The sequence below is a fragment of the Mesoplodon mirus genome, assembly GCF_964341445.2.
Source record: "Mesoplodon mirus genome assembly, chromosome: 18".
Taxonomy (NCBI): domain Eukaryota; kingdom Metazoa; phylum Chordata; class Mammalia; order Artiodactyla; family Ziphiidae; genus Mesoplodon; species Mesoplodon mirus.
Window position 1 is genome coordinate 3822928 of NC_138994.1, and position 21649 is coordinate 3844576.

Consider the following 21649-nt stretch of genomic DNA (forward strand, 5'->3'; position numbering starts at 1 on the left):
AACACGGGCAACACACGTTTGTTGCAGAAGTACTGGTTCTCAGCAGAAAGGTCAAGCTGGGGTAGTGAAGCCTAAAAATACAATCTTCCCACAAGTTCTTTCTTCTCTCATTTGGCTTTCTTCTGATGCCAGCATGCCAGTCAGTGGCTTACCAAAAGGGCTGGGAGCAGCCATACCTGTGTTTTAACAGATGGAGAGAACTCCTTCTTCAGACTTCCAGAGCACAGAAGCTGGGGCAAAATATGCTGCATCCATAGCCTTGAGGACCAGCTCTGGAGTCTATGGACCCTGGAATACAGCGGCCCCAGTCTAGAGCTGGGTTTTCTTGTGTCAGATGCAGGGGCGTCAGGTGACTGGAGCAGGGCATCTGGCCGTCTCCAGGTGGGAGGGGACCTCTGAGGCAGCTACAGAGTAGACCATTGAGAGACTCAGAAGGGGAGACCCCTGGCATCAAAACAGGCTGAAATTAGGTTACTGTTCCTTAAAAATTCAATGTGGTTGCTTTTCTGCCTCCTGCTTCAATAGTTGCGGTGTGATGGCCAAACTATAGCTCTGGTACCACAGACCATGGGCTCAGCTTCCCAGCCAGGGTGTGTTCAGAGGAGGCCAAGGAAAGTCACTTCTCTGCTTTGCTTTGACTCATGTTTGCTGAGGTCCCTGGGTCTTCCTTCCTACCCTTCCAAGGGAGACCTGGCGCTCTCAGCACTGCTCGGCCTCCACGAAGCCCTCCTTCTCGTGGCCTGAGGGCTCAACTTCTGTGTAGGTGGAGTGGTTAAGGTGGCTGCGGAACTTCATGGCCGGCCAGCGGCGAGGTCTCCGCTGCGGGGACACAGGCGCAGAGTCAGCGGGCACGATCCCTCCCCCGGGACCCTCCCCCCTCCCCCTTCCCCCGGGGGCGGCTCTGAGCACTTCTCAAAGGTGCTGGCGGAGGGTGAAGTTTAGGGCCCTCTCCCCCAGAAGGCTCCCGGCTGTGAGCCTTCGCCCCCCTGGGAAACCTGCTGGGAGCCCCAGGAGTTGGGAAGGAAGAGGTCATTTTATTCCTCGCCGCGTGGCCTGCAGGACACAAGGTGAAAAGCTCAGCAGCACACTGAGTGGAGTCCTGAGACTGTGGAAAGTGAGCGAGTGGGTGAGAGATGGAATGATCTGGGAGGCTCTGGAAACGCTAAGATAACCCTCCAGATAGTACAGGTCCTGCATCAGAGCTGGGGAGCTGAAGGAAATGCAGATTCCCAGGCCTGCATCAGACCTCTGGTCAGCATCCCTGTGGCTGGGGATCTGCAGGTTCCCCAGCTGAAACAAGGTTGGCCTTAGCCTCAGGAGGTCTTAATCTTAACCTAAGAATGACTGGTTAGAATTCATAAGAAACAGGGGGCATCTAAACAGAGAGGAGGGAACCACCTAGGCCTCTGGGTGATGAGGTCGGGGGCTTGTGACCCATGTGCAGGATTGCAGTCCCAGAGGCCCCATCACTGTAGGATTCAGAGAGCTGGTCAGATGCCGAGAGTGGGGGGCTGGGGCAGGGGCTGCTGAGCTCTGTGGCCCAGAGTGAAGGGGCCCAGGCCTTACTTCCCATGCTGCACCTCAGGCTGGCTCTTCTGAATCCTGAGATGTCGCAAACTGCAGCCTCCTCAACAAAGGCTCCCAGACAGAGCAACTCTTATGATTACTATGGCCTGTCAAATCTAATCGAAAATCGCACACAGCAGGCCAAGAGGCAGAGACCTCAGTTCCATTATGGCTTTGAATAAGCACCAGGCCTGGAATTTGGGTGTGAGAGACCATAAATCATTAGGGATGGTTGCACAACACTCAAGGGTCATGTGAGGCATTTTTGGCCTCTTTCTTTCTTCTGGGACTGTTCTGATTTCACAAATGGGAGCGCAAAAGCAGAGGCTGTTCAACAGGGCAAGAGGGCCGGAGGTGTCCTGAGGGGTCAAGCCCTGGGGGGCTCGGGACTCAGAGGGCGCCCGGCAGTGCAAGATGTGCCTGGATGGAGTCAATGAAGCCCCTCAGGTGGAAACAGGAGGCTGGCACGTGGCGGGTGAGGGATGAGATGGGGAGAGGCAGGTACTGAAAGGCTGGGGGAACACTGATGTAGACGCCAGAGAGGCGGCCCAATCCCGCACTGACCTCGATGAAGAAGAGTGCAGCGTTGGAGGTCGGGTGGCCACTGATGTAGATCCCGGCCAGGATGATGGCCGCCAAGAGGAGGATGGCCAGCACGATGCCCACAATGGTGCCCAGGTGCAAGGGGGGGCCCTTTGTCTTGGGGGACAGGTTGTTCTGAAGGCCTGTGGAGAGACCATTAGGTCAGGGGAGCAAGGAAGGTGGGGTCATGGGGTCCTGGGTTCTGACAAAGTCCCAGAGATGAAAGCCGACTGAACCTTCAGGTCTACTTATCAAATACATGAAAAGGTGGAGTCGGTGGAACCATTATGAGTATGACATTAACTTTGTTCTTAGCACGGTTCAGGTGGTTTTCCAAAATCACTTAAAAGTTGCCCAAATGTCTACTAAGGATCATAAAATTTATCTCCAGTATGCATCCCATATAAGTTCTTTTAAGGAATTCACAAAGGGCATGTGATGGTTAAGAGTTGGGACCTGGAGTCTGGCTGCCTGGATTCAAATCCAGGCTCTGCTACTTACGAGCTGTGTGACCTTGGGCAAATTATTTAACTTCTCTGTGTCTCGGTTATTGTTTCTGTAGCACAAGGGTAATAATGTTAAGTACCTGGTAGGGTTACTGAGAGGGTGAAAATGAGATAATTCATGTCAACTGCTGAGGATCACGGCTGGTATCTTGCACAACTTTAAAAAGTGTTAGCTATTATGATAGCAAAATGACCACATTTTTACCTGTCACTGTCCATGACCAGATTGTGACCTCCTGTAGGGCAAGGACAGTGTCTTATTCATCTCTGTGTTTTCAACTCTTAGAAAAATTGGCAGACCCATCAGAGGAACTCAATAAAAGAAATGAACTAGACACTCTGAGGGCTAATAAACCAGTAGACACTCTTTGTGGACATTCCAAGCATTTGAAATACATTCCCCAGGAGAAGACTGGGTATTTTCCATAGACTATCGAGCTGGAAGCTCATGCAGTCCAACCCTTCTCGTACGGCTGAAGGAATGGAAATACAGAGAGATGAAGTGATTTGTCCAAGGACACAGTGAGTGCCAGCCACCAAGAAACCTAGTTCCCTGATATTACCTGGGGTGGGCTTTTGCTCCTTCTCCCTACCCTAAAAGGATGTGGAGATAACGACATAGAGAAGACAGATGAGCATGTAAGCAACACAAATATTGAACCCACTTTACATCGCTGGTGGGTGGAATGGGAGTCAACAGGGGGTAGAGATTTTTAATAAGATGTTGTGTGCATCCAAAATCATTATGTTCCCCATCCCCTTTTCTCTGTCAGCAGAAAAAAAAACCAGGAGAGAAACTATCCTGGGGCACTCCTGTGCGTGGTTCATGCCTCTATCTGCCAAGAGCTGGGGGAGCTGCGATGACACGCCCCAAGCTGGCCTCTCCTGAGCTGGCCATCAGACCTCAGCCTTCAGTGACCCTATGATCTGAGGGGCAGAGCTTGGGATGATGAGCACATGGTGCAGTGTAAGGGGAACGTGGCCCAGGGCCCCCTGCTTCCCCCCAGCCCAACAGACACACGTGTACACTCACACCCACAGCCCACAGAGCAGCAATGGCTCCATCTCCCGTGGGAGACCCCATCAAGATGTGCTGCGTTAACAGCCCCTCCTCTCCTGCCGGAGCCCAGGTAACAGTCTCCCAGCCCCTGGGGCTGGAAGGCTCTTCCATCTCCCCTTTGTGGTAGTTGCGGCAAGGGCTTGAGCTGGCTCTGGGCAAAGGGCAGGGGAGGCGGGGTCACCCATGTCCCCAGAGAGGAGGTTATCCCCCAGGCAGTCCTGGGGAAAGGGGACCCCACCTTCTGGCGCCCTGTAAAAATTGTGGTGGGCAACGTTTATGTACTCTCTGCCAAGTCAGGTTGGGAATCAAATGCCACTTGAGTGAGAGAAGCTGCTCTCCACCCCTCATTGGCTGGGAGGCCCCTGGGGACAGAAGCCAGGGCCACAGGCCCACACAGCCATGCCTGCTCTAGCTTAGTCCTCACTTCCTCCTCTCACTCCTATCAGAGAAGCGGATACTCAAGGGCACAGAGGCCAGGAGAAGAACCACAGGAGGTTCCTGGCTGAGATGAGAAATGTCTAGATGTAGATTTGCTCCTTCAGTCTAGGGGGTCTGTTCCCAGAAGCCCCCTGCCTTCCCACCCAGCAGGAAGTCTGGGAAGCGCAGGCTGCTGCTGTTGCCCCCTCCCCCACTCAGAGTAAAAGCAAAGAGGCCAGGTGACGGCTGCGCCCTCTTCCAGGGTGGGTCCAAGAGGCAGTGGTGTGATGGAGAGGTGCAGGCAGTTCTGTACTCACCCTCTCCTTCTGCATAGGGATTCAACTTGGTGTCATCTTCAAAGGGAAAGGAGAGAAGGCACAAGATTAGTGGAATCATGATGGCCTCTGTCACTAGGTCTGGATGAGACTTTAGGGAGCTTCAAGTCCAACCCTTCATTTTGAAGGCTGGGAAACTGAAGCACAGAGAGGGGAGGTGACTTGCTCAAAGTCACACAGCAGTGTAAAGGGAGAAGGCCACAGACAAGCCAACTTTTCGTAGTGTTCATACATTCAACAAATATTTACTGAGTGTTTACTGGGAGTTGACTCCGACTGGGGGCCTCGCCCAGACAAAGGGAGTCAAGAAGGAGGGATGAGCTATGGGGCTGGGAGAAAGGGTCCCAGAGAGAGGAGAGAGCGGGGGCAAAGGCGGGAGTCAGCAAGAGCTTGGCCATTTGAGACAAAAAAAGCAGTTCAGTGCAGCTGGAGGGTAGCGAGGATGTGAATGAAGGGTGGTGAGAGGGGGGTGAAGCGGGGGGTGGGGGGATCAGCTGTCTGGAAAGCCAAGTTGAGGGCCTAAGGGGCAGTCTCCTAAGGGGCAGCGGGAAGCTGAGGAAGGATTTGAGGAGAGGTGTGTGTGTCACAAGATCGAATCTGCTTGGAGACTTCCCAGGGTACGACACACTCCCTCTACACCTCAAGGAGTGTATCTTGCAGCCTCCTAAATAAGTTCCAAAGGTTGGCCCTTCCTGTGGCTCCTCCCCACAGATTCCTATGGGGAAAGGACAGCAAGAATTCCATGGCAGGAGAATGCTCTAGATGACTGGAGATGACTGCTTCAGGCATCCAAACGCTAAACCAGCGGAACCTTCCACAATGTAGGGCCTGCAACCTGCACTTCGTGCCTCCTTCCCCTCTAGCACCTCCACCATCCTCCTCATTTTAAAGGCTTTCACTGGCTCCCCTTTGTTCACAGATGTTCAAGGCCCTTCTCAGTGTGTCCCAATCTTCTTTTCTCCTACCACTGGCCACAACTCAACAGCGTGTCAGTGTCTGTGACAAGCTACCCAAGGCTCTCCTGACCTTGGAGCCCTCCCAGGCCTCTGAGCTGCTGCATGTTCTTCCCCTTCTCTTTCAAAAGTCCCACCCCTGGGGCTTCCCTGGTGGCGCAGTGGTTGAGAGTCCGCCTGCCGATGCAGGGGACACGGGTTCGTGCCCCGGTCAGGGAGGATCCCACATGCCGCGGAGCGGCTGGGCCCATGAGCCATGGCCGCTGAGCCTGTGCGTCCGGAGCCTGTGCTCTGCGACGGGAGAGGCCACAACAGTGAGAGGCCCGCGTACCACAAAAAAAAAAAAAAAAAAAAAAAAAAAAAGTCCCACCCCTGAAATGCCCCCTGCAGGGCTGGGGCTAGGGTGATACATATGACACAGGGTCTGATCCTGTCCTTTTAGAATTTTTTGAAATTTTGTTTATTATGGAATTTTTGGCATTAATTTTGATGTTTACAAATATTGCAAGAAAAGATTATTATCTTAATTATTGCTTTTTTTTTGGTGCCTCCTTAAACTTGACACCTGCCCTGAGTGCCTCACTTGCCTCACCCTAGTCCTGGTCCAGGCCCGTCACTTCCCGGAGGACAGATGGGTATGTCCTCCCCTGTGTCCCATTGCATTTGGTATCTGTTTCTGTGGCATCTTGGGTCCCATTGATTCCATAGACTGTGAGCCTCTCGATACCCAGCTATTTACACTCCCAGTACCTGGACGTGGCATCCTGCTCTGCTATACGTTTCCAATAAATCTTCAAATATCAAAAAATCACATTAGATAATGAAAGAGTAAACCGTAAGAAAAATTTTAAATGGTCCCTCATAGAGGAAAGAGGGAATAGGGCGGAGGGGAGAAGACTAGAAACTAAACTTCTCTGAACATAAGCTACCTTTGTAGATTTGACTTTGGAACCATGTTAATTATCGTTTAACTGTTACATAATTTATAAAAAAGTTAAATTTAAAAAGCATCCCTTGGGACTTCCCTGGTGGCTCAGTGGTTAAGAATCCGCCTGCCAATTCAGGGGACACGGGTTCGAGCCCTGGTCTGGGAAGATCCCACATGCCGCAGAGCAACTAACCCTGTGAGCCACAACTACTGAGCCTGCGCTCTAGAGCCCACGATCCCACATGCCACAACTACTGAAGACGACGCGCCTAGGGCCCATGCTCTGCAACAAGAGAAGCCACCACAATGAGAAACCCATGCACCGCAACGAAGAGTAGCCCCTGCTCACTGCAACTAGACAAAGCCTGCAAACAGCAGCGAAGACCCAACGCAGCCAAAAATAAAGAAATAAATTTTAAGAAATAATAATAATAAAATAAAATGATAAAAAGCACCCCTAAAAATTCAAAGTAAAACAAAACAAATAGAGAGTTGTAGGCATATAATAGAAAGATACGTTTTCTTCAGGAATTTCAATACACTAGGTATTTATGTACGCCTCTGAGTCTATTTTGTTACTACAAGTTGAAATGATGAATTGGTTACTCAACACTAACCAAAGTAACCCTAAACATCGTTGGACAAATTAACTTGATTGGAATCAACTTGTTTTGAATCTAGACCATTGGAAATCCATTGTAGCCCAGTCCACATCTACCCTTGGCAGACAAAAGGACACCTACCAGTCCCTCCCACAAGGTGACTGAAGGTGACCATCCTCTGCTCACAGCAGCTTTTCTCCCACTCACTGAGGGCTGGTTACCACCTGCCACCTTGTTGGGGGTCCACAGAATGCAAATTGATTCCCTCATTAATGGACTGTGGCCCAGGCCCATGAAAACTCACAGAGAGAAGAAATGCGTGTAATGTCTAGTGAATGAGTGGTCATTTTCTGTAATTAGTGGTCACTTCTGGCTGCTACCAACATGTTCTGTTCAGCTGCTCATCGGATGAGCCCTTATGTTGCACACAGTTATTCCGGGTCAGTGCCTGTCTGTCCTTAGAATAAAATGCATGGGCTTTGTGGCAGCTGCTTGCCACTCTGAGGTCATTCTGGTTCACTTAAGTGGGCAGCATTTAAGCAAGTGAACAACTCTTAAAATCCAGCCCCCATACCTCCTGCTCCCCGGGCCCTCTCTGCTGGGGGTCCACGCACCCTCCAGCAGCTGCTCTCACTAACTTCTCTGCTCTCCAGCTCTGCTCTGACCAGGTGGTCCCCCTGGCTGAAGTGCTGTATCCCCTTCATTCACAACGTCTTCCTGGACCCCAAGATATACTCTGCCTCCAGTAAGTCTCCCTGTGTGGGTTATAATTGCACAGGCAGGGAGTGACCCAAACCTGTCCCTCCGGACACCTTGAGAGTTTGGGGTGGGGGGAAGTCTTTATCAATTTTTCTTTTCTTTCTTTCTTTCTTTTTTTTTTTTTTTGGCTGCACCACATGGCTTGCAGGATCTTAGTTCCCTGATAGGGATCGAACCTGTGCCCCCTGCAGTGGAAGCGTGGAGTCCTAACCACTGGACCACCAGGGAAGTCCCCCCAATTTTTTTCTTGTAGAGGTAACCTAACAATCTCTACCACCCCCTCCAGGACTGGAAGGACATATGTTTTTCTTTTGGGGACTATTACACAGCAAACAGAAATGACACATTCCTGGGCTGATAGAAGACACACACATGATAAAACTGATAAACACAACACGCTGCCTCTATGTAGGGACAGCTCATCAGGGCAATAACCCGGGAGAAATGGAGAATACTTCCAAGTCAGGATTTGAATCCAGCCCCCAGATGCCACGCGCTGGGCTCTCCACGCCCACACAGACACCCTTCTGGCCTCAGGCACTATGCCTCATGCAGACGTAAACCTCTGAGGGAAAGGCTGGGTTCTGACCTGGAGGACGGGGTGTGCAGCCCCCAGCCCAGCTCTGGGCTCAGACCGTGCCCTCAGCAGCACATAGGGTTAACTCAGGAGTGACTGGCCGGGGGTTCTTCTTTTTACGTAGAGTTTCCTTTAACTGGAAGGTCGCCCCTGGACTCAGTTATTAACTCCCTGAGGGCAAGATCTCCTCCTGTGTCATTTTTCATTGATGTATTGAATCCCTCGCAGCACTGGCACAGTCTCTGCTCTCAATACCTGAGCTTTAACCAGTTACTTGTTATTCCTGGGCAAGTTCAGAGTGCTGGGACCTGTCTGAATCTGCCCACCTGTTCACCCTTCCCTATTTTTCCATCCATTGAATCCATGAAGACGCTTTTCTATTTTTTTTCAGCACTGAGAAAGGCGGTGGGGTCGCGGGGCAAGACTGCTGCTTTTGGAGCTAGATGAGACCTGACTCCACCTCTTCCTGGCTGTGTGACCTTGGGCAAGCCATCAACCTCTCTGAGCCATAGTGTCTCCTCTGTAAAATGGGGATCAAACAGCATCAACGTACAGGATTGTTCCGAAGACTAAGTGAATATGAATGGGTGCACAATGTTACCACCCTAGGTGGCACATGGTCAGTGCCCTTAAATAGTTTCTCTTTCTATCAACTGTTCACATCCCTCCAGACAGATCCATGGGTTCCTGCTCTTCAGTCCTCTAGGCTGCATTTAAAAAGTCGGGGTGGGGGGCTTCCCTGGTGGCGCGGGGTGGGGGGCTTCCCTGGTGGCGCAGTGGTTGAGATTCCGCCTGCCGATGCAGGGGACACAGGTTCGTGCTCCGGTCCGGGAAGATCCCTCATGCCGCGGAGCGGCTGGGCCCGTGAGCCATGGCCGCTGAGCCTGCGCGTCCGGAGCCTGTGCTCCACAACGGGAGAGGCCGCAACAGTGAGGGGCCCGCGTACCGCAAAAAAAAAAAAAAAAAAAGTCAGGGGGGCACCACGAAAAGAACATTCCACGGCTGAACAACTCCTTATGAGCCTATTTCCTTGTCTATAAAATGGGATTGTGGATGAATAATGTTTAAAAATATTAAATTTTTTCTCCTTTCCTGCTTTCCATTTGCCCCTTTCAAACAGGTAATCTCGCTCAGGGGAAGTGGTAAGAGCCCATAAGGCTTTCAGTCTTAGACTTAGGGCAAGGGGCTAAAACCTAGATGTCATGTATTGAAAAAGGATGAGGGAGGAATTTCTCAGAGATAGCCAAAGAATCCGAGGAGCCTGCACGGGGTTCCCCACAGGGTGGCTGGACCTCTAGCAGCTTCAATAAGACCCCAGGCCTGGGTGAAACGGAGCAGGACCCTATGGTCCTTGCCCCCCATGTCCTCAGCCTACCTTTTGTCTGTGGAAAAACTTTAGCCAAAGAGTAAGTTTAATCAGAGATGTGAGAAGATGCAGAAACAAGGGAAAATAGTCCAATAAGACTGAATAATAATAGTCTAGGCATTAAGCATAGTCAAGGACCTTTAGTTCCTCTTCAAGGGCTATAGATAATATTCTGAGCCATATCATTTGAGCTGTCTTATAGATACTGAAACCCCCATCAGGTGGAAGAAGTTAACTACATGATGACCAGACTGTAGCCATGACATAAGCTGCCACAATTCTGAGAACTGGACTCAAAGAAATGGGAAGAAACGGACCGTGGAACTAAAGACAGTGTTAGGTAGCTAGTCAGATGTGAGTGGGTCCCGCCCCATCCTGGATGGGGTCATCTTTCCCTCCCCACCTGGACACTGGTGACCAGAACATGCCCAGAGATCCTCCCTTTTTGTGGTTAAGGACCGCTAAGTTTCCAGCCTTATCAGGACCAAGCAAGATATTGAAAACCCAACAGGGTTTTCCAAACCATCAGCACCAGTTGGCACAGGTGCACCCAGACCTAAGAGGTGACTCAGACTAACCTGGTGTTCATTATGCGGTACTTATAATAAATTAGCATTGTGGTTCCCCACCCTCACCCCCATTTCCGATTGGGTGCTTATGGGTAAGTGCCTGCATACAAGGAGCAAAGTCATATAACCTAAAGCTGTCAATCAACTTGTCAATCCAATGATGCAGCACACAGGGAGGGGCTTTCCACGATTTTGAAAAACCCAGCCCTACCCTCCCTGCAGGGCTGCTTCTGGTGCCTAGACAGCTTACTGTCCTCCTTTCTTGAGGGTGTACTTTTGCTTTGCTTAATAAAACTCCTGCTGCTTAAAACTACTCTATGTCTCTCAATTGAATTCTTTCCCTTGAGAGGACAAGAACCCAGGAGTCGCCATTCCAGCGGTAACATGGGGATGGCAGAGAAGGCCCCAGGGACACCCAGGCCTGAAGAAGCAGAGATGGATCAGTAGCAACCCAAGATGGTCAGAGCTGCCCCACCCTACCCTCTGCCCGCTGGACGTCACAGGACTGAGTAGCCAAGCCCCAGGACAGCAGGGGTGGAACTCCCCACCAGCCCAGCTCGGCGAGGGGTGGGAGCCGGAAGGGAAGTCAGAAAAATCAGGCAATCTTTCCCTGACGTCTGAGTGTGTGGACTGAGTTCATACCTGCTACAGGGATGCTAAGACCTCACAGGTTCTCTAAGGATCGCTATTAAGATGAACCGTGATATTATATAAAATACCTGGCGGTGTGCTGGGACAGTAATTTTTCCCCTCGCCACAGTGAATTCCATCCCACAGCCCTGATATGGGCGTGGAGTCTACTCGCTCTAAACCTGGCTTCTGCCCCTCACCAGCAAGTGCCCCCACTCTTGGAGCCTCAGGTGTGAAAGGATGGAGCAACCCTGTTCCCTGAGATAATCCCCATCAGGGACAGTGATGCTCCAGGGCGGTGGCTCCTCCCAGCTCTTACCTTCCGTGGTGAGGCTGTCGAGGAAGACGGAAGAGGAGGTGGTGGTGAGGTCTCCGTCAAAGGGGCTGAAGGAGCTGTCGGGGGAGGACGAGAAGGAGTCCTCGTCCTGGAAGTCCTCACACGTCCTGCCCTCTGCCTGCAAGAGAGATCCTGTGCTGCCCTGGACAGAGGCCTCGCCGGCGGCCGTGCTGCACACAGGAGGGTGGTGGGGCGCTTGCATCCCTCAGCGGCCAGAAGATTTAAGATTCCGGTGCGTGGCCCAAGCATGGTAATCTAACCAAAGCTGGGCTCTGAATACATTTAAGCTTTCCACTTTATCCTGAAAGCGTCTTATCTTACAGGGCAATTTATCTGTCAGCTGCTTCGAATCCCTCCTGAAAGAAGGAGCTGAGATGCCAATCTTAAATAAAGCGAATCTGTACGTTCACCAACAGCCAACGTCAGAAGTAGGCTTCTGGATGGACAAAGTTTTTTTTTTTTTAAGGCCAGAAACAGCTCACCCAGCCTTACTGATAAAGCAGATGGTGGTGAGCACACGGCAGTAATTCTGGGGGTTTGCATTTAAATGCTGGGCCTGGCACCGTCACCATCTCACCAGCTGTGAGCTGCAGGCCAAATCACTAAACCTCTCTGAGCCTCAGTTTCCGCTCTGGTCAGTGGGGGCACTGGCCCCCAGCTCCCGGGGACCGTGTTAGGATTAAATCAGAGCAAATGCAGGGCAGCATGCGGGGAAGTGCTGGGCGCATGCGCTGTGCTTGTACTGCAATGGAGAGAGGAAGGGAGGGGGGAAGGATGCATGGATGAAAGGGTCTGTGTCAGTATAAGGTGTGAGAATTGGATGCTCCCCACCCAGAGTCAAAGTGTTGAGCATTCATGGAAAATTCCAGCAGTGAGAAGGAACCTGCATGGGATTCTAAATGGGAGGTGCCAGGAACAACCCTCTTCGTTCCCAGAACCACTGCCTTCCTCAAATGCCGGAGGGCTGGAGCCGGGTAGTTGCTTTTTGAACACCACCAGGTGCACAGCCTCCCGGAGGATCCCGCTGTGGCCAAGGCCACGCCCAACGTACCCTCTGTAAGGACCAAAAGAGCCCCTGGAGAGCTGCCGCTCCAGGCCAAGTCCCCAGAAGTGCTTGTCTCAGGGACCCATCGAGCCCTCGGAAACCTCCCACGTGGGTCTAATTGGCTCAGAGCAGACAGGGAGACAAGCCCCAGGTGGAGGGGAGAATTTCATCAAGAGCCAGAGATGCCTTGAGAAGAGCTACCCGAGTTAGCAGCCCTGCTCTTCCCCACAGCTGGCTCACTTAAGCCTCTCACCTCCTGGGCACAGCCATAGGACAGCCACTCCTGGCGGTAGCGGTCAAAGCCACTGGAGCATCTGCAGGGGAAACCAGAAGGCCAGAGGCGTGATGGGATTGACAGAGAAGCCCTCCCCTTCACCTCCCCCTACGCGGTAACAGCTCTCGATGATAGCAAGGAGGGGGCGAACCTCCCCAAGACCACGGGGCAGGTGCCGTGGGAGCGAGAGTCAGACCCTCCCGCCCCCTCTATTCCTTCCCCCAAAGGAGGGGAAGCTACGTGTGGCACCTTCTCCCTCCTCCTGACCAAGATCCCCAGGACCAAGGCCACATCTGCCCAGATGTGGTGTGTGTAGGGGGAGCTGACAGACTGCATGACCTCTAATGACCTTTAAGACCCTCCTGACTCTGGGTGGCCATGAAATTGCTGAGAATCCAGGGAATTCACACACATGTTCTCATCTGGGGAAAGTCTTACTCCTTCACCAAGCCCCCTTTCTTTGTGGAGGAGCCTAAACTTGTCAAGGAGGGGCGGGGCTGAGGGTGGACATCAGCCAATCTGGCCAACACCCCCTGTGTGATCACTGAAAGGCAGAAGTCAGGGTCCTGCCAGAGACTGGGAGAGATTCAACGCTGGTTGGCAAGGGTTTCCGGAGGACAATGAGGGCTCAGCTGGGCTGGAAGATGCCCAGGGCTTCCCTAGGGAAGGGGTGTGGTGCGAGGATGAACCAGAGAATGTTCTCCATGGCATCGCGCTCAAAGTTCCGTTCTTCACTCTTTGGTGCCAGGAGAATCCACCCAGCCCTACGTAAGCTCAGGAACCTCCGCATGGGAAGATAATATCCCAAGCCACCAGTGCTGCGAAAGGATTCGTGGCTGGTTAACTCTGCACCAGCAACTGCCTGCCCATCTATCCGAGACCTGGTGAGGCTGAGGCTTCCAGGCGCTGTCAGTCTTTCTTCCTTCTGAAGATGTCTCTGAGCTGCTTCTCCTGCAGCAGGGGCAGCTGAGCTGAGCCATCCACACCCCCTCTGTCAGGTCCTCCATGCCCCCTCCCTTGAGGGATGGAAGATTAAGGGCATTGTTGGGGGCTGGGGACTAAAGTTTCTTTTAGGCCAAACTAACTGGTTCTTTCGAGGACTGAGCCTTTGATAAATGTCTAAGAGCACCCCTTTCCAAGCTCGGGCCCAACCAACCCAGATGCAAAGGAGAAGGGCATGAGAAATGGCCACTGTTTGAGTGCCTCCTGAATGCCAGGTGCTGCCCCAGTCACATGCTGCTCCGGCACTATCTCATGGGACCCCCATGACAACACTGTAAGACAAGGGTTATGTATGACCCTCATTTCCAGAGCCAAATCCTGGAGTCAAAGTCACCCATAGACTTCAGAGTGGGTCACTGGGGGGGGCGATAGGGATGAAAGGAAAATACCTGCATGATAAGTGAAATAATCTAAATCAGATCTGGCCCCAGCACGGGGAGGGGAAGCTCTGGGAGGCCGCAGAGGGCAGAGTAGGTGGAGGGGAAGCCGAGAACCCATGTGGTGGTTTCAAGCAGCTGTTGGTGGCAGAGACCATGGTGGCCGGCCCCCTGCACCAGCTCTGACCTCTGGCTTTTTAGGAACCTGGAGTCAGCTCTCAGTTGAAGCTGAGGCTCCAGAAATCTGTCAAGAAGGGGCCCGTGCTCAGTGAGCCCAGGCCCACGGACATCCGGGGACAGGATCCCTGATGGAGCTTCTTTGTCCCGTAGTTGACATAACCCAGCAAAGGCAGTGTCCACACCCAAAGCCCTGCCCTCCCCCTGACCAACCCTCATTAAACTGTCATAGTTTTCAGGGTTTGGGCGTATGCATTAAGTGGGGGCTGTATCAAGCCAGGGTTTTGCTTTCATCTGACCCATTTTGCAGTTCTCATGGCTCAGCTGTTGGTGGACACTGACTGAGTCATGCGGTGGCAGCCAGCCCCAGCATTCCAGGGCTCCTCTGCAGTCATCTGGATTATCTCCCTATGCTCAGACAGTGACTCTCAAACTTGAAAGTGCACAAGATGGACCACACCGCAAAGCTCCACGCCAGGAAGAACCAACCTGGGGTGTGCCCTGTGTACTCTCTCTGAGGCTCTGTGCCTTTCATGTGAAGGGCCCTGAACACTTGGCAAAAATACTATCTGGTATTTGAGGAGTTAAAGTAACAGGCATGTTCCTCACCCACATCTCCCCGAATCACATAACCCCAGCCCATTTTACAGGGAAAACAAACTGAGGCCCCAAGAGAGTGAATAAGAGCACAGCTGTTGGGAAGAACACCTGGGAGGCCTGATGAGAACCCCTCTCTCTTCCCCGCCCAGAGCTGTGTCTTGTGTGCTAGGCAGGCGGCCTATAAAGGCAATGGCTTCTATTTCTGCACCAGGATACTGGAAAGGAGCAAAGGAAACACTGACAGATTCAGGACAGCTGCAGAGAACTCAGAGCCTCTATAATTTGCAATTTTTCAAGATTGCCTTAAAGGCTCTTGTAGTTCATAGGTTTTCTGACTCTCATGGGAACCCTAGTCCCCAAAGAAATTCTTTTCTTTCCCCCCTGCCATTTATTTATCTTGGACAGGAGAACAGGGCTCAGATTCTGAGTCTAATCCGTGGGGGAATGATTTCAGAACAAGGAGAGGAAGATGACTTGGATTTAAGAACTCTATGCCTGAACCTGAATCTCATCCAGAATTTTCCCTGCTTCCAAAACCAAGCAAACACAGCTTTGTCACTTGCTCCAGCTTTCCACAGACGCCTGCAATTTCCACACAGGAAACCCTTCTGCAGCCTGAGAAAGATCTTGATGTGCTGATTTGGGGTCATGGAGTTCTACTCCAATGGCAATGGGTCTTAGGCTCATCCCGTCCCTGAGCCGGCAGATCTCACGCTTGTTTGCAGACGAGGTACCGTGTTAAAATGCAGGCTCTTGGGCTTCTCTCCCAGAGACCTGATGGAGGGGGCCAGGGGTGGGCCCCGGGAATCTGCATGTTTAGCGCAAGCCCTAGGTGATTCTGGGATGCTCACAGCTGTGGACCACTCTTTGAGAAGGCCTGCCAGAGGATGAACCAACCCTCCCAGGTGTGAGGAGGGAGCTGCAGTAGCTGGAATCTCTGAATGGTCTTCCAGAAGTCTAGTGTCACCACGGGGTGACACACAGTCACCTTGATGGGTCAAAAGCCTCAGGGAGACACTCACTTTCATGATATTCTTGTCCTAAGTGTCACAGTAGCGCTGGCCAGAGATACCCTCATGTTGGTAATGAGGCCCGAGGCAGGGAGTGGGGCCGTGCCACCGTCTGCCCCCCTGCACACTCTGCCTGTGGGAATAAGAGGGTGAGCCTGGTACAAACCTCTGGAGGACACGGCACCAGCTGCAGTTGAAGGTCAGGTCTGAGGACATGCAGGTGTCACAGCTCCGATGCTGCAGGCAGGCTGCAAGAGAGGAGGCAGCGGCCCCTCAGTACCAGCCCCTCCACAGGCCTCCAAAAGGTGCAACTTTCCTGAGTGCTGGGTCCTTGCAGAACTCTGGAGGCTCTGACCAGCAGGGACCCTAGAAGTTTTTAATGCCACCTCACTTGAGTCCAGCCTTGATTCTCTTTTTTTTTTTTTTTTTTTTTTTTTTTTTTGCGGTACGCGGGCCTCTCACTGTTGTGACCTCTCCCGTTGCGGAGCGCAGGCTCCGGATGCGCAGGCTCAGCGGCCATGGCTCACGGGCCCAGCCGCTCCGTGGCATGTGGGATCTTCCCGGACCGGGGCTCGAACCCGTGTCCCCTGCATCGGCAGGCGGACTCTCAACCACTGCGCCACCAGGGAAGCCCCAGCCTTGATTCTCTTAATTCTCCCTCCCTTCCTCTCTCCCTCCCTCCCATCCTTCCTTCATTCCTCAGGGTCAAGCCCTGAGCTGGTGCTGGCGATTCAGCAGTAAGACCTGGTACTTTCTTGGGCCTTACAGTCATATGGAAAGCCAGACCCTAAGCAGATCATCAAACAAAAATAACTACATAATTATCATTGTGATGAGGTTTATGAAGGAAAATTACAGGGCGCCATAAGCACGTACAACGGGATTGCACCTAGTCTGGAGAGTTATACTTCTGGCCTATTGCCTACAATTACAGGGTTGCAAAGGATTTTTTTAAGCCGGCATATATTTGACATGTAACGTCATGTAAGTTTAAGGTGTACAACATATGGATTTGATCCATTTCTATCGCTGTATGATCGCCACTGTAGCATTTGCTAACGCCACCATCACTTCACATCAGTATCATTTCTTCCAGTGCTGGGAACAATTAAGATCGAGTCTCCTCGGCAAATTTAGTGTTTACAGTTGCGTTGTCTACAATCACTGGAAAGGATTTAAGATGTCCTGGTTTGACCAGCTAGCACTCCCTGCTCCTAGGGACTGTTTGTGTGGCTGGATTGCCGTCAGAGGCCCGCTCCTGGCCTCTCCAGCTCCTCCCAGGGAAGTTTGGGGGCTGAGTTTTTGAGAGTAAACCAGGCCAGGCATATGGAATTCCATTCCTTTCCTCTCCCTCTCCTCTTGGAAGTGAGCTATTCCCAGGGGGTATGCTGACCTCTGCTCATCCAAGCTTACATCTTCCCTGGAGAGTTACCTGACCTCTTGGTGGCTTGGTACCTCACTTGCAAAAGAGGGATCAGGGGCTTCCCTGGTGGCGCAGTGGTTGAGAGTCCGCCTGCCGATGCAGGGGACCTGGGTTCGTGCCCCGGTCCAGGAAGATCCCACATGCCGCAGAGCTGCTGGGCCCACGAGCCATGGCCGCTGAGCCTGCGCGTCCGGAGCCTGTGCTCCGCAACGGGAGAGGTCACAACAGTGATTGGCCCGCGTACCGCAAAAAAAAAGAGGGGTCAGGATGCTGTCTGTGTGGTAGGCCAGCTGTGAGAGAGGGTTTATAACAGTGCTGGCCACAGGGTGAGCCAGTGAACGCTATTTGTTATCGACTCTGGTCCATCATTCCCCTCAATATACCTATCAGGTGCTCCTTCACTCATTTATTCTTTCAACATATATTTATTGAGTGTCTACCCCAGGCCCGGCACTGTCCCAATGCTGGAGATGCAGCGTGAACAGGAAAAGACAGAAGCACTGCCCACATGGAACCTGCAGTCGAGTGGAGGAGACAGCCAACAAATACACAGACAAATAGATCCACCCTAGGGTTGCCAGGGGTGAGAGGGGCTGGGAGAAAAGCAGATCAGAACAGGGAGGTGGAATGATGGTGGGGGATGTGTTTTACTCAGGGAGGTTGGGGAAGGCCTCTGAGGAGACTGAGAGAGCGAGGAAGCCAGCCTGGCAGCTCTCCTGGGAGAGAAGTCCAAGCAGAGGGGCCTCTGTGTGCAGAGGCCCGGGAGGAACACAGCCCAGGGATGCTCCCAGCAGCAGTCAGAAGGCTAGCTGGCTCAGCGGAGTGGAGAGCTGGAAGGTGGTAGGAATGGGGAGGAGGGGCAGCTGGGGCCTAGCCAGGCAGGACAAGGGTGGAGAGCCGGCAAGTTCATGGGAGCAGCTGCTGGAGGGTGCGTGGACCCCCAGCAGAGAGGGCCCGGGGAGCAGGAGGTATGGGGGCTGGATTTTAAGAGTTGTTCACTTGCTTAAATGCTGCCCACTTAAGTGAACCAGAATGACCTCAGAGTGGCAAGCAGCTGCCACAAAGCCCATGCATTTTATTCTAAGGACAGACAGGCACTGACCCGGAATAACTGTGTGCAACATAAGGGCTCATCCGATGAGCAGCTGAACAGAACATGTTGGTAGCAGCCAGAAGTGACCACTAATTACAGAAAATGACCACTCATTCACTAGACGTCACATACATTTCTTCTCTCTGTGAGTTTTCATGGGTCTGGGCCACAGTCCATTAATGAGGGAATCAATTTGCATTCTGTGGACCCCCAACAAGGTGGCAGGTGGTAACCAGCCCTTGGTGAGTGGGAGAAAAGCTGCTGTGGGCACAGCGTGGTCGCCTTCAGTCACCTTGTGGGAGGGACGAGCTGTAGATGGCACTGTGTCCTTTTGTCTACCAGGGCTCTGCAGGCTTTGGAAGGGTGGAGGAAAAGCCATCGGCAGAAAATAAGCAGGGACCGACTTGGCCCAAGAACAAGAGAGCCCTGGCTGTTTTGTTCTCTGGTGCATCCAGAGGGTCTAGAACAGCACCCAGCTTGTGGTAGGCAGTTAACAAAAGTTTATGGAATCGATGAATAGTTGCTTTTGTTATCCCCATTTTACAGAGGAGGAAACTGAGGCTTGGAGAGAGTCACAGAGCTAAGAGTGGCAGGTCTGGGTTTGAACCAAGGTCTGTCTGAGCCGAGAGCCTGAGCCCCTAGTCTCGAGGTCCCGCTGTGGGAATCCCCCTCCCCAGCTCCCACCTTCACCCCAGGCCACCTTTTCATGAGTCTCTTCTAGAAGAGGGACCAGCCATGGAGTGCTTTGGCTTGAAAACAGTCCAGCCACACCTCTGGAAGAATTTTGGCTAAAAGTCCTCCCCTACCCAAAGGTAAGGGAGAAAGCCTGGGGCTGTGGGGTGCAGAGTTTTCTGAGGACAAAGCAAACCAGCCTCCCAGGGGTTCAAATCACAGCCTTGGTAGCACTGTCCCTCCCCCTACATGGGAGCCCATGATCATTCCCAAGGACTCTGGAGACCCCTTAAATGGCTCCAGTCAAACTGAGAAAAAACCCTGGGAGCCTCGTGGGATATTCATAAAACCCACTGACCTTTATTTCTCATCTGCATTTCAGATGTCCTGTGTGCTATTAAATGCTCAGAAAATTCACTGGAGGGGTGGGAAGTGGCTTAAATGTACAGACAGCGTCCCAGAAACGCATTCCCAGGATGTTTCACTTCTTCCGCCCCAGCAGTTAGCCCTGCCCTTGGATGTCCTTGTTCCCAAATGCAGTTTATTCATTCCTGGGTTTGTTCTCACCAGTCCTTGAGGAAGCCCTGCCTAGGGGGAGGGCCACTAGGGTGGGGGCGGGGCTGGAACCGCAGGTGTCCTTGTCCTGTGACTAGGTGTCAGGGACCGTCCTCTTTTCCAGGGGAGGACACCTGCTGGGACATGGCCTAGCCTTCTAGAAGACCCTTCCTCCTCCACTTCTTTCTTCAGCCCCTGCTCCCAGAACCTCCAGGGAAGAGGAAGAGGGGGAAAGAGAGGCAAGAAGTGCCCCAGAAGGCAGGGAGAAGGCCGTGGCTTCAGAGGGAAGCTGGGAGGTACCACGAAACAGGAGAAGAGATGAAAACTTTCTTTAAAACTAGAACGAGAGAGTGCTGTCCTTCCCTCACTCTCCCCAGCTGCCCTGACCACATCCTGAAGAACATCCGACCCCGATCCTGCGGGGTCCACAGCAGCAGCTGGGGCCCCAGCCATGGCGTGCCTTCAATGGCAGGTGAGTGGGGTACAGAAGAGGGACAGGACCAGGCCCCCTGGATCTTGGAGGGCTACTGGCTAAATCCCTCTACTACCTCCTGCCTGAGAATGCCAGCATCATGCCTCCTCTAAGGAAAATACAATGATAAACTTATGCACCCATTCAGTTCCTGGATTATCTTTTCTGGGAGCTCAGTCTAAGTTCTCAGAGGTACCTCTTTCCTGGGTTTCAATTATGTGTTAATAACAATGGCTGTCATGTATCAAGCACAAGCCACGCCCTGGGCCTGGGATGTGCCAGTTAATGTCTGAGCTTTCATTTACATCCTCAACTCTACCTACTGTAGTTCTAACTCTTACTGTAGCCCTGGGAGGGAGGTGGTGTTAGGCCCATGTTACCAATGAGAAATGGAGGCCCGGAGAAGTTAGGTGGTGGTACCCAGGCAGGGGACAGTGGTGGGCCTGGGATGGAACTCAGTCTGACTCCAAAGCTCTTTCCAGGATGGTGGAATGCCTCCCCACCCCCTCATCAGTGGGAACAACCCCTAATTACTTGGTAATGGGGTGAACTCCACAGCAGATGTGCTGGTGACCTTGCTGGGGTCCAGCTCCACACGGTGGTATTCGAAGATGGTCCTTCGCCGAGATTCTGAAACATAGGCAGAGCCTGTCGTCAGGAGCAGCTCAAGGCCAGAGGGCTTCAGGGCCTGGACCTGCAGCCTGACAGGTGGGTAAGAGGTTGTAGTGAGTGGAACCGGGAGTTAGTATGCAGCCACTGAGGGCAGGAAGTAAACCCATCATCCTGGGATAATGGTGTTGAAACTGTGGGGAGACAGGAGAACAGGAGTTGGCCTTGAGGGGAGAGCTTTGTGTTATAAGCAGGTTAATAATGCGGAGGCCCGGCTGTTCCCGGGGTCAGGACACAGGGGGTCCACGCTTTCCCATGCCTCTGTGACTTCACAGCTGCTGTTCCCTTGATCCATAATGCTCTTCCACCCTTTCTCTTCTTCTCCAGCTCACCCTTCCAGATCCAGCTCAGGGCCACTTCCTCTGAGTGGCCACTCTAGACCAGCTGCCTCTTATCACCCCCTCTGCCCTGTGCCCTCCTCTCACTGCACTTACGTTGTGTGGTCATTAGGGTTGATTTCGAGGGTGGGGACCATTCGACTATGATCACCTGGTCCCGAACGTGACCCACAGTGAGCACTCTGCAAACGTCTGCAGATGGACAGGCTGACCTTGGAGAACCTCTCCCCTCCTTGATGGAGGGGAGAGCAAGTTTCAGGGCCTGGAGCCAGGCTTATGTCCTGACTCGGTCCCTGCAGAAACTTCCTACAGGACCTCAGAGTCAAGAGCCCTGAGTTCTGAGTCGAGTTCTGCTCCTGACAAGCAGGGTAACCTTAGGGCCTCGGTTTTTTGTCTGTGAAGTGGAAAGACATTAACACCTGCCCCAACACCCTTGGGAGGAAAAAGCTGGAATTGTAGATGAAATGACTTCTCCTAAAATGGCAGTCTGAGATGCTCTGATAGTTTCCACCAAACCCCCATGCCCACCTAAGAACCGTGACTTGGAGTTGGTTTCCTTCAGCTCCCGAAGGCAGGCCGTCAGCCACTGAGCTGCGTGAATGAGTTTTCCCATGAGGGGAAAAGGCCACTTAGTATTCGGTCTGCCCAGCACCCCTTCTTCCTTCTGGAAACAGAAGGAACTGCCCCCACCCCCTTCCTACATGTGGTCTGTGCTGCATCTTCTTTCATGACCCTGCCCCCCTGGCCACACAGTG

General features: G+C 52.6%; 1 protein-coding gene across 1 annotated transcript in view; it reads right to left on the reverse strand.

Moving 5' to 3' along the window:
- Positions 1-699: 699 nt before the first annotated feature.
- The window catches only part of PLXDC1 (plexin domain containing 1), a gene marked incomplete at both ends in the record, with an annotated part of 60818 nt that continues 39868 nt past the window's right edge, over positions 700-21649 (reverse strand). The window contains 7 exons of the mRNA XM_082604142.1: positions 700-819; positions 2131-2291; positions 4449-4484; positions 11170-11305; positions 12486-12546; positions 15839-15920; positions 20422-20517. Coding sequence (XP_082460268.1) covers positions 700-819; positions 2131-2291; positions 4449-4484; positions 11170-11305; positions 12486-12546; positions 15839-15920; positions 20422-20517 — 692 coding nt within the window. The remainder of the gene's footprint in view (positions 820-2130; positions 2292-4448; positions 4485-11169; positions 11306-12485; positions 12547-15838; positions 15921-20421; positions 20518-21649) is intronic.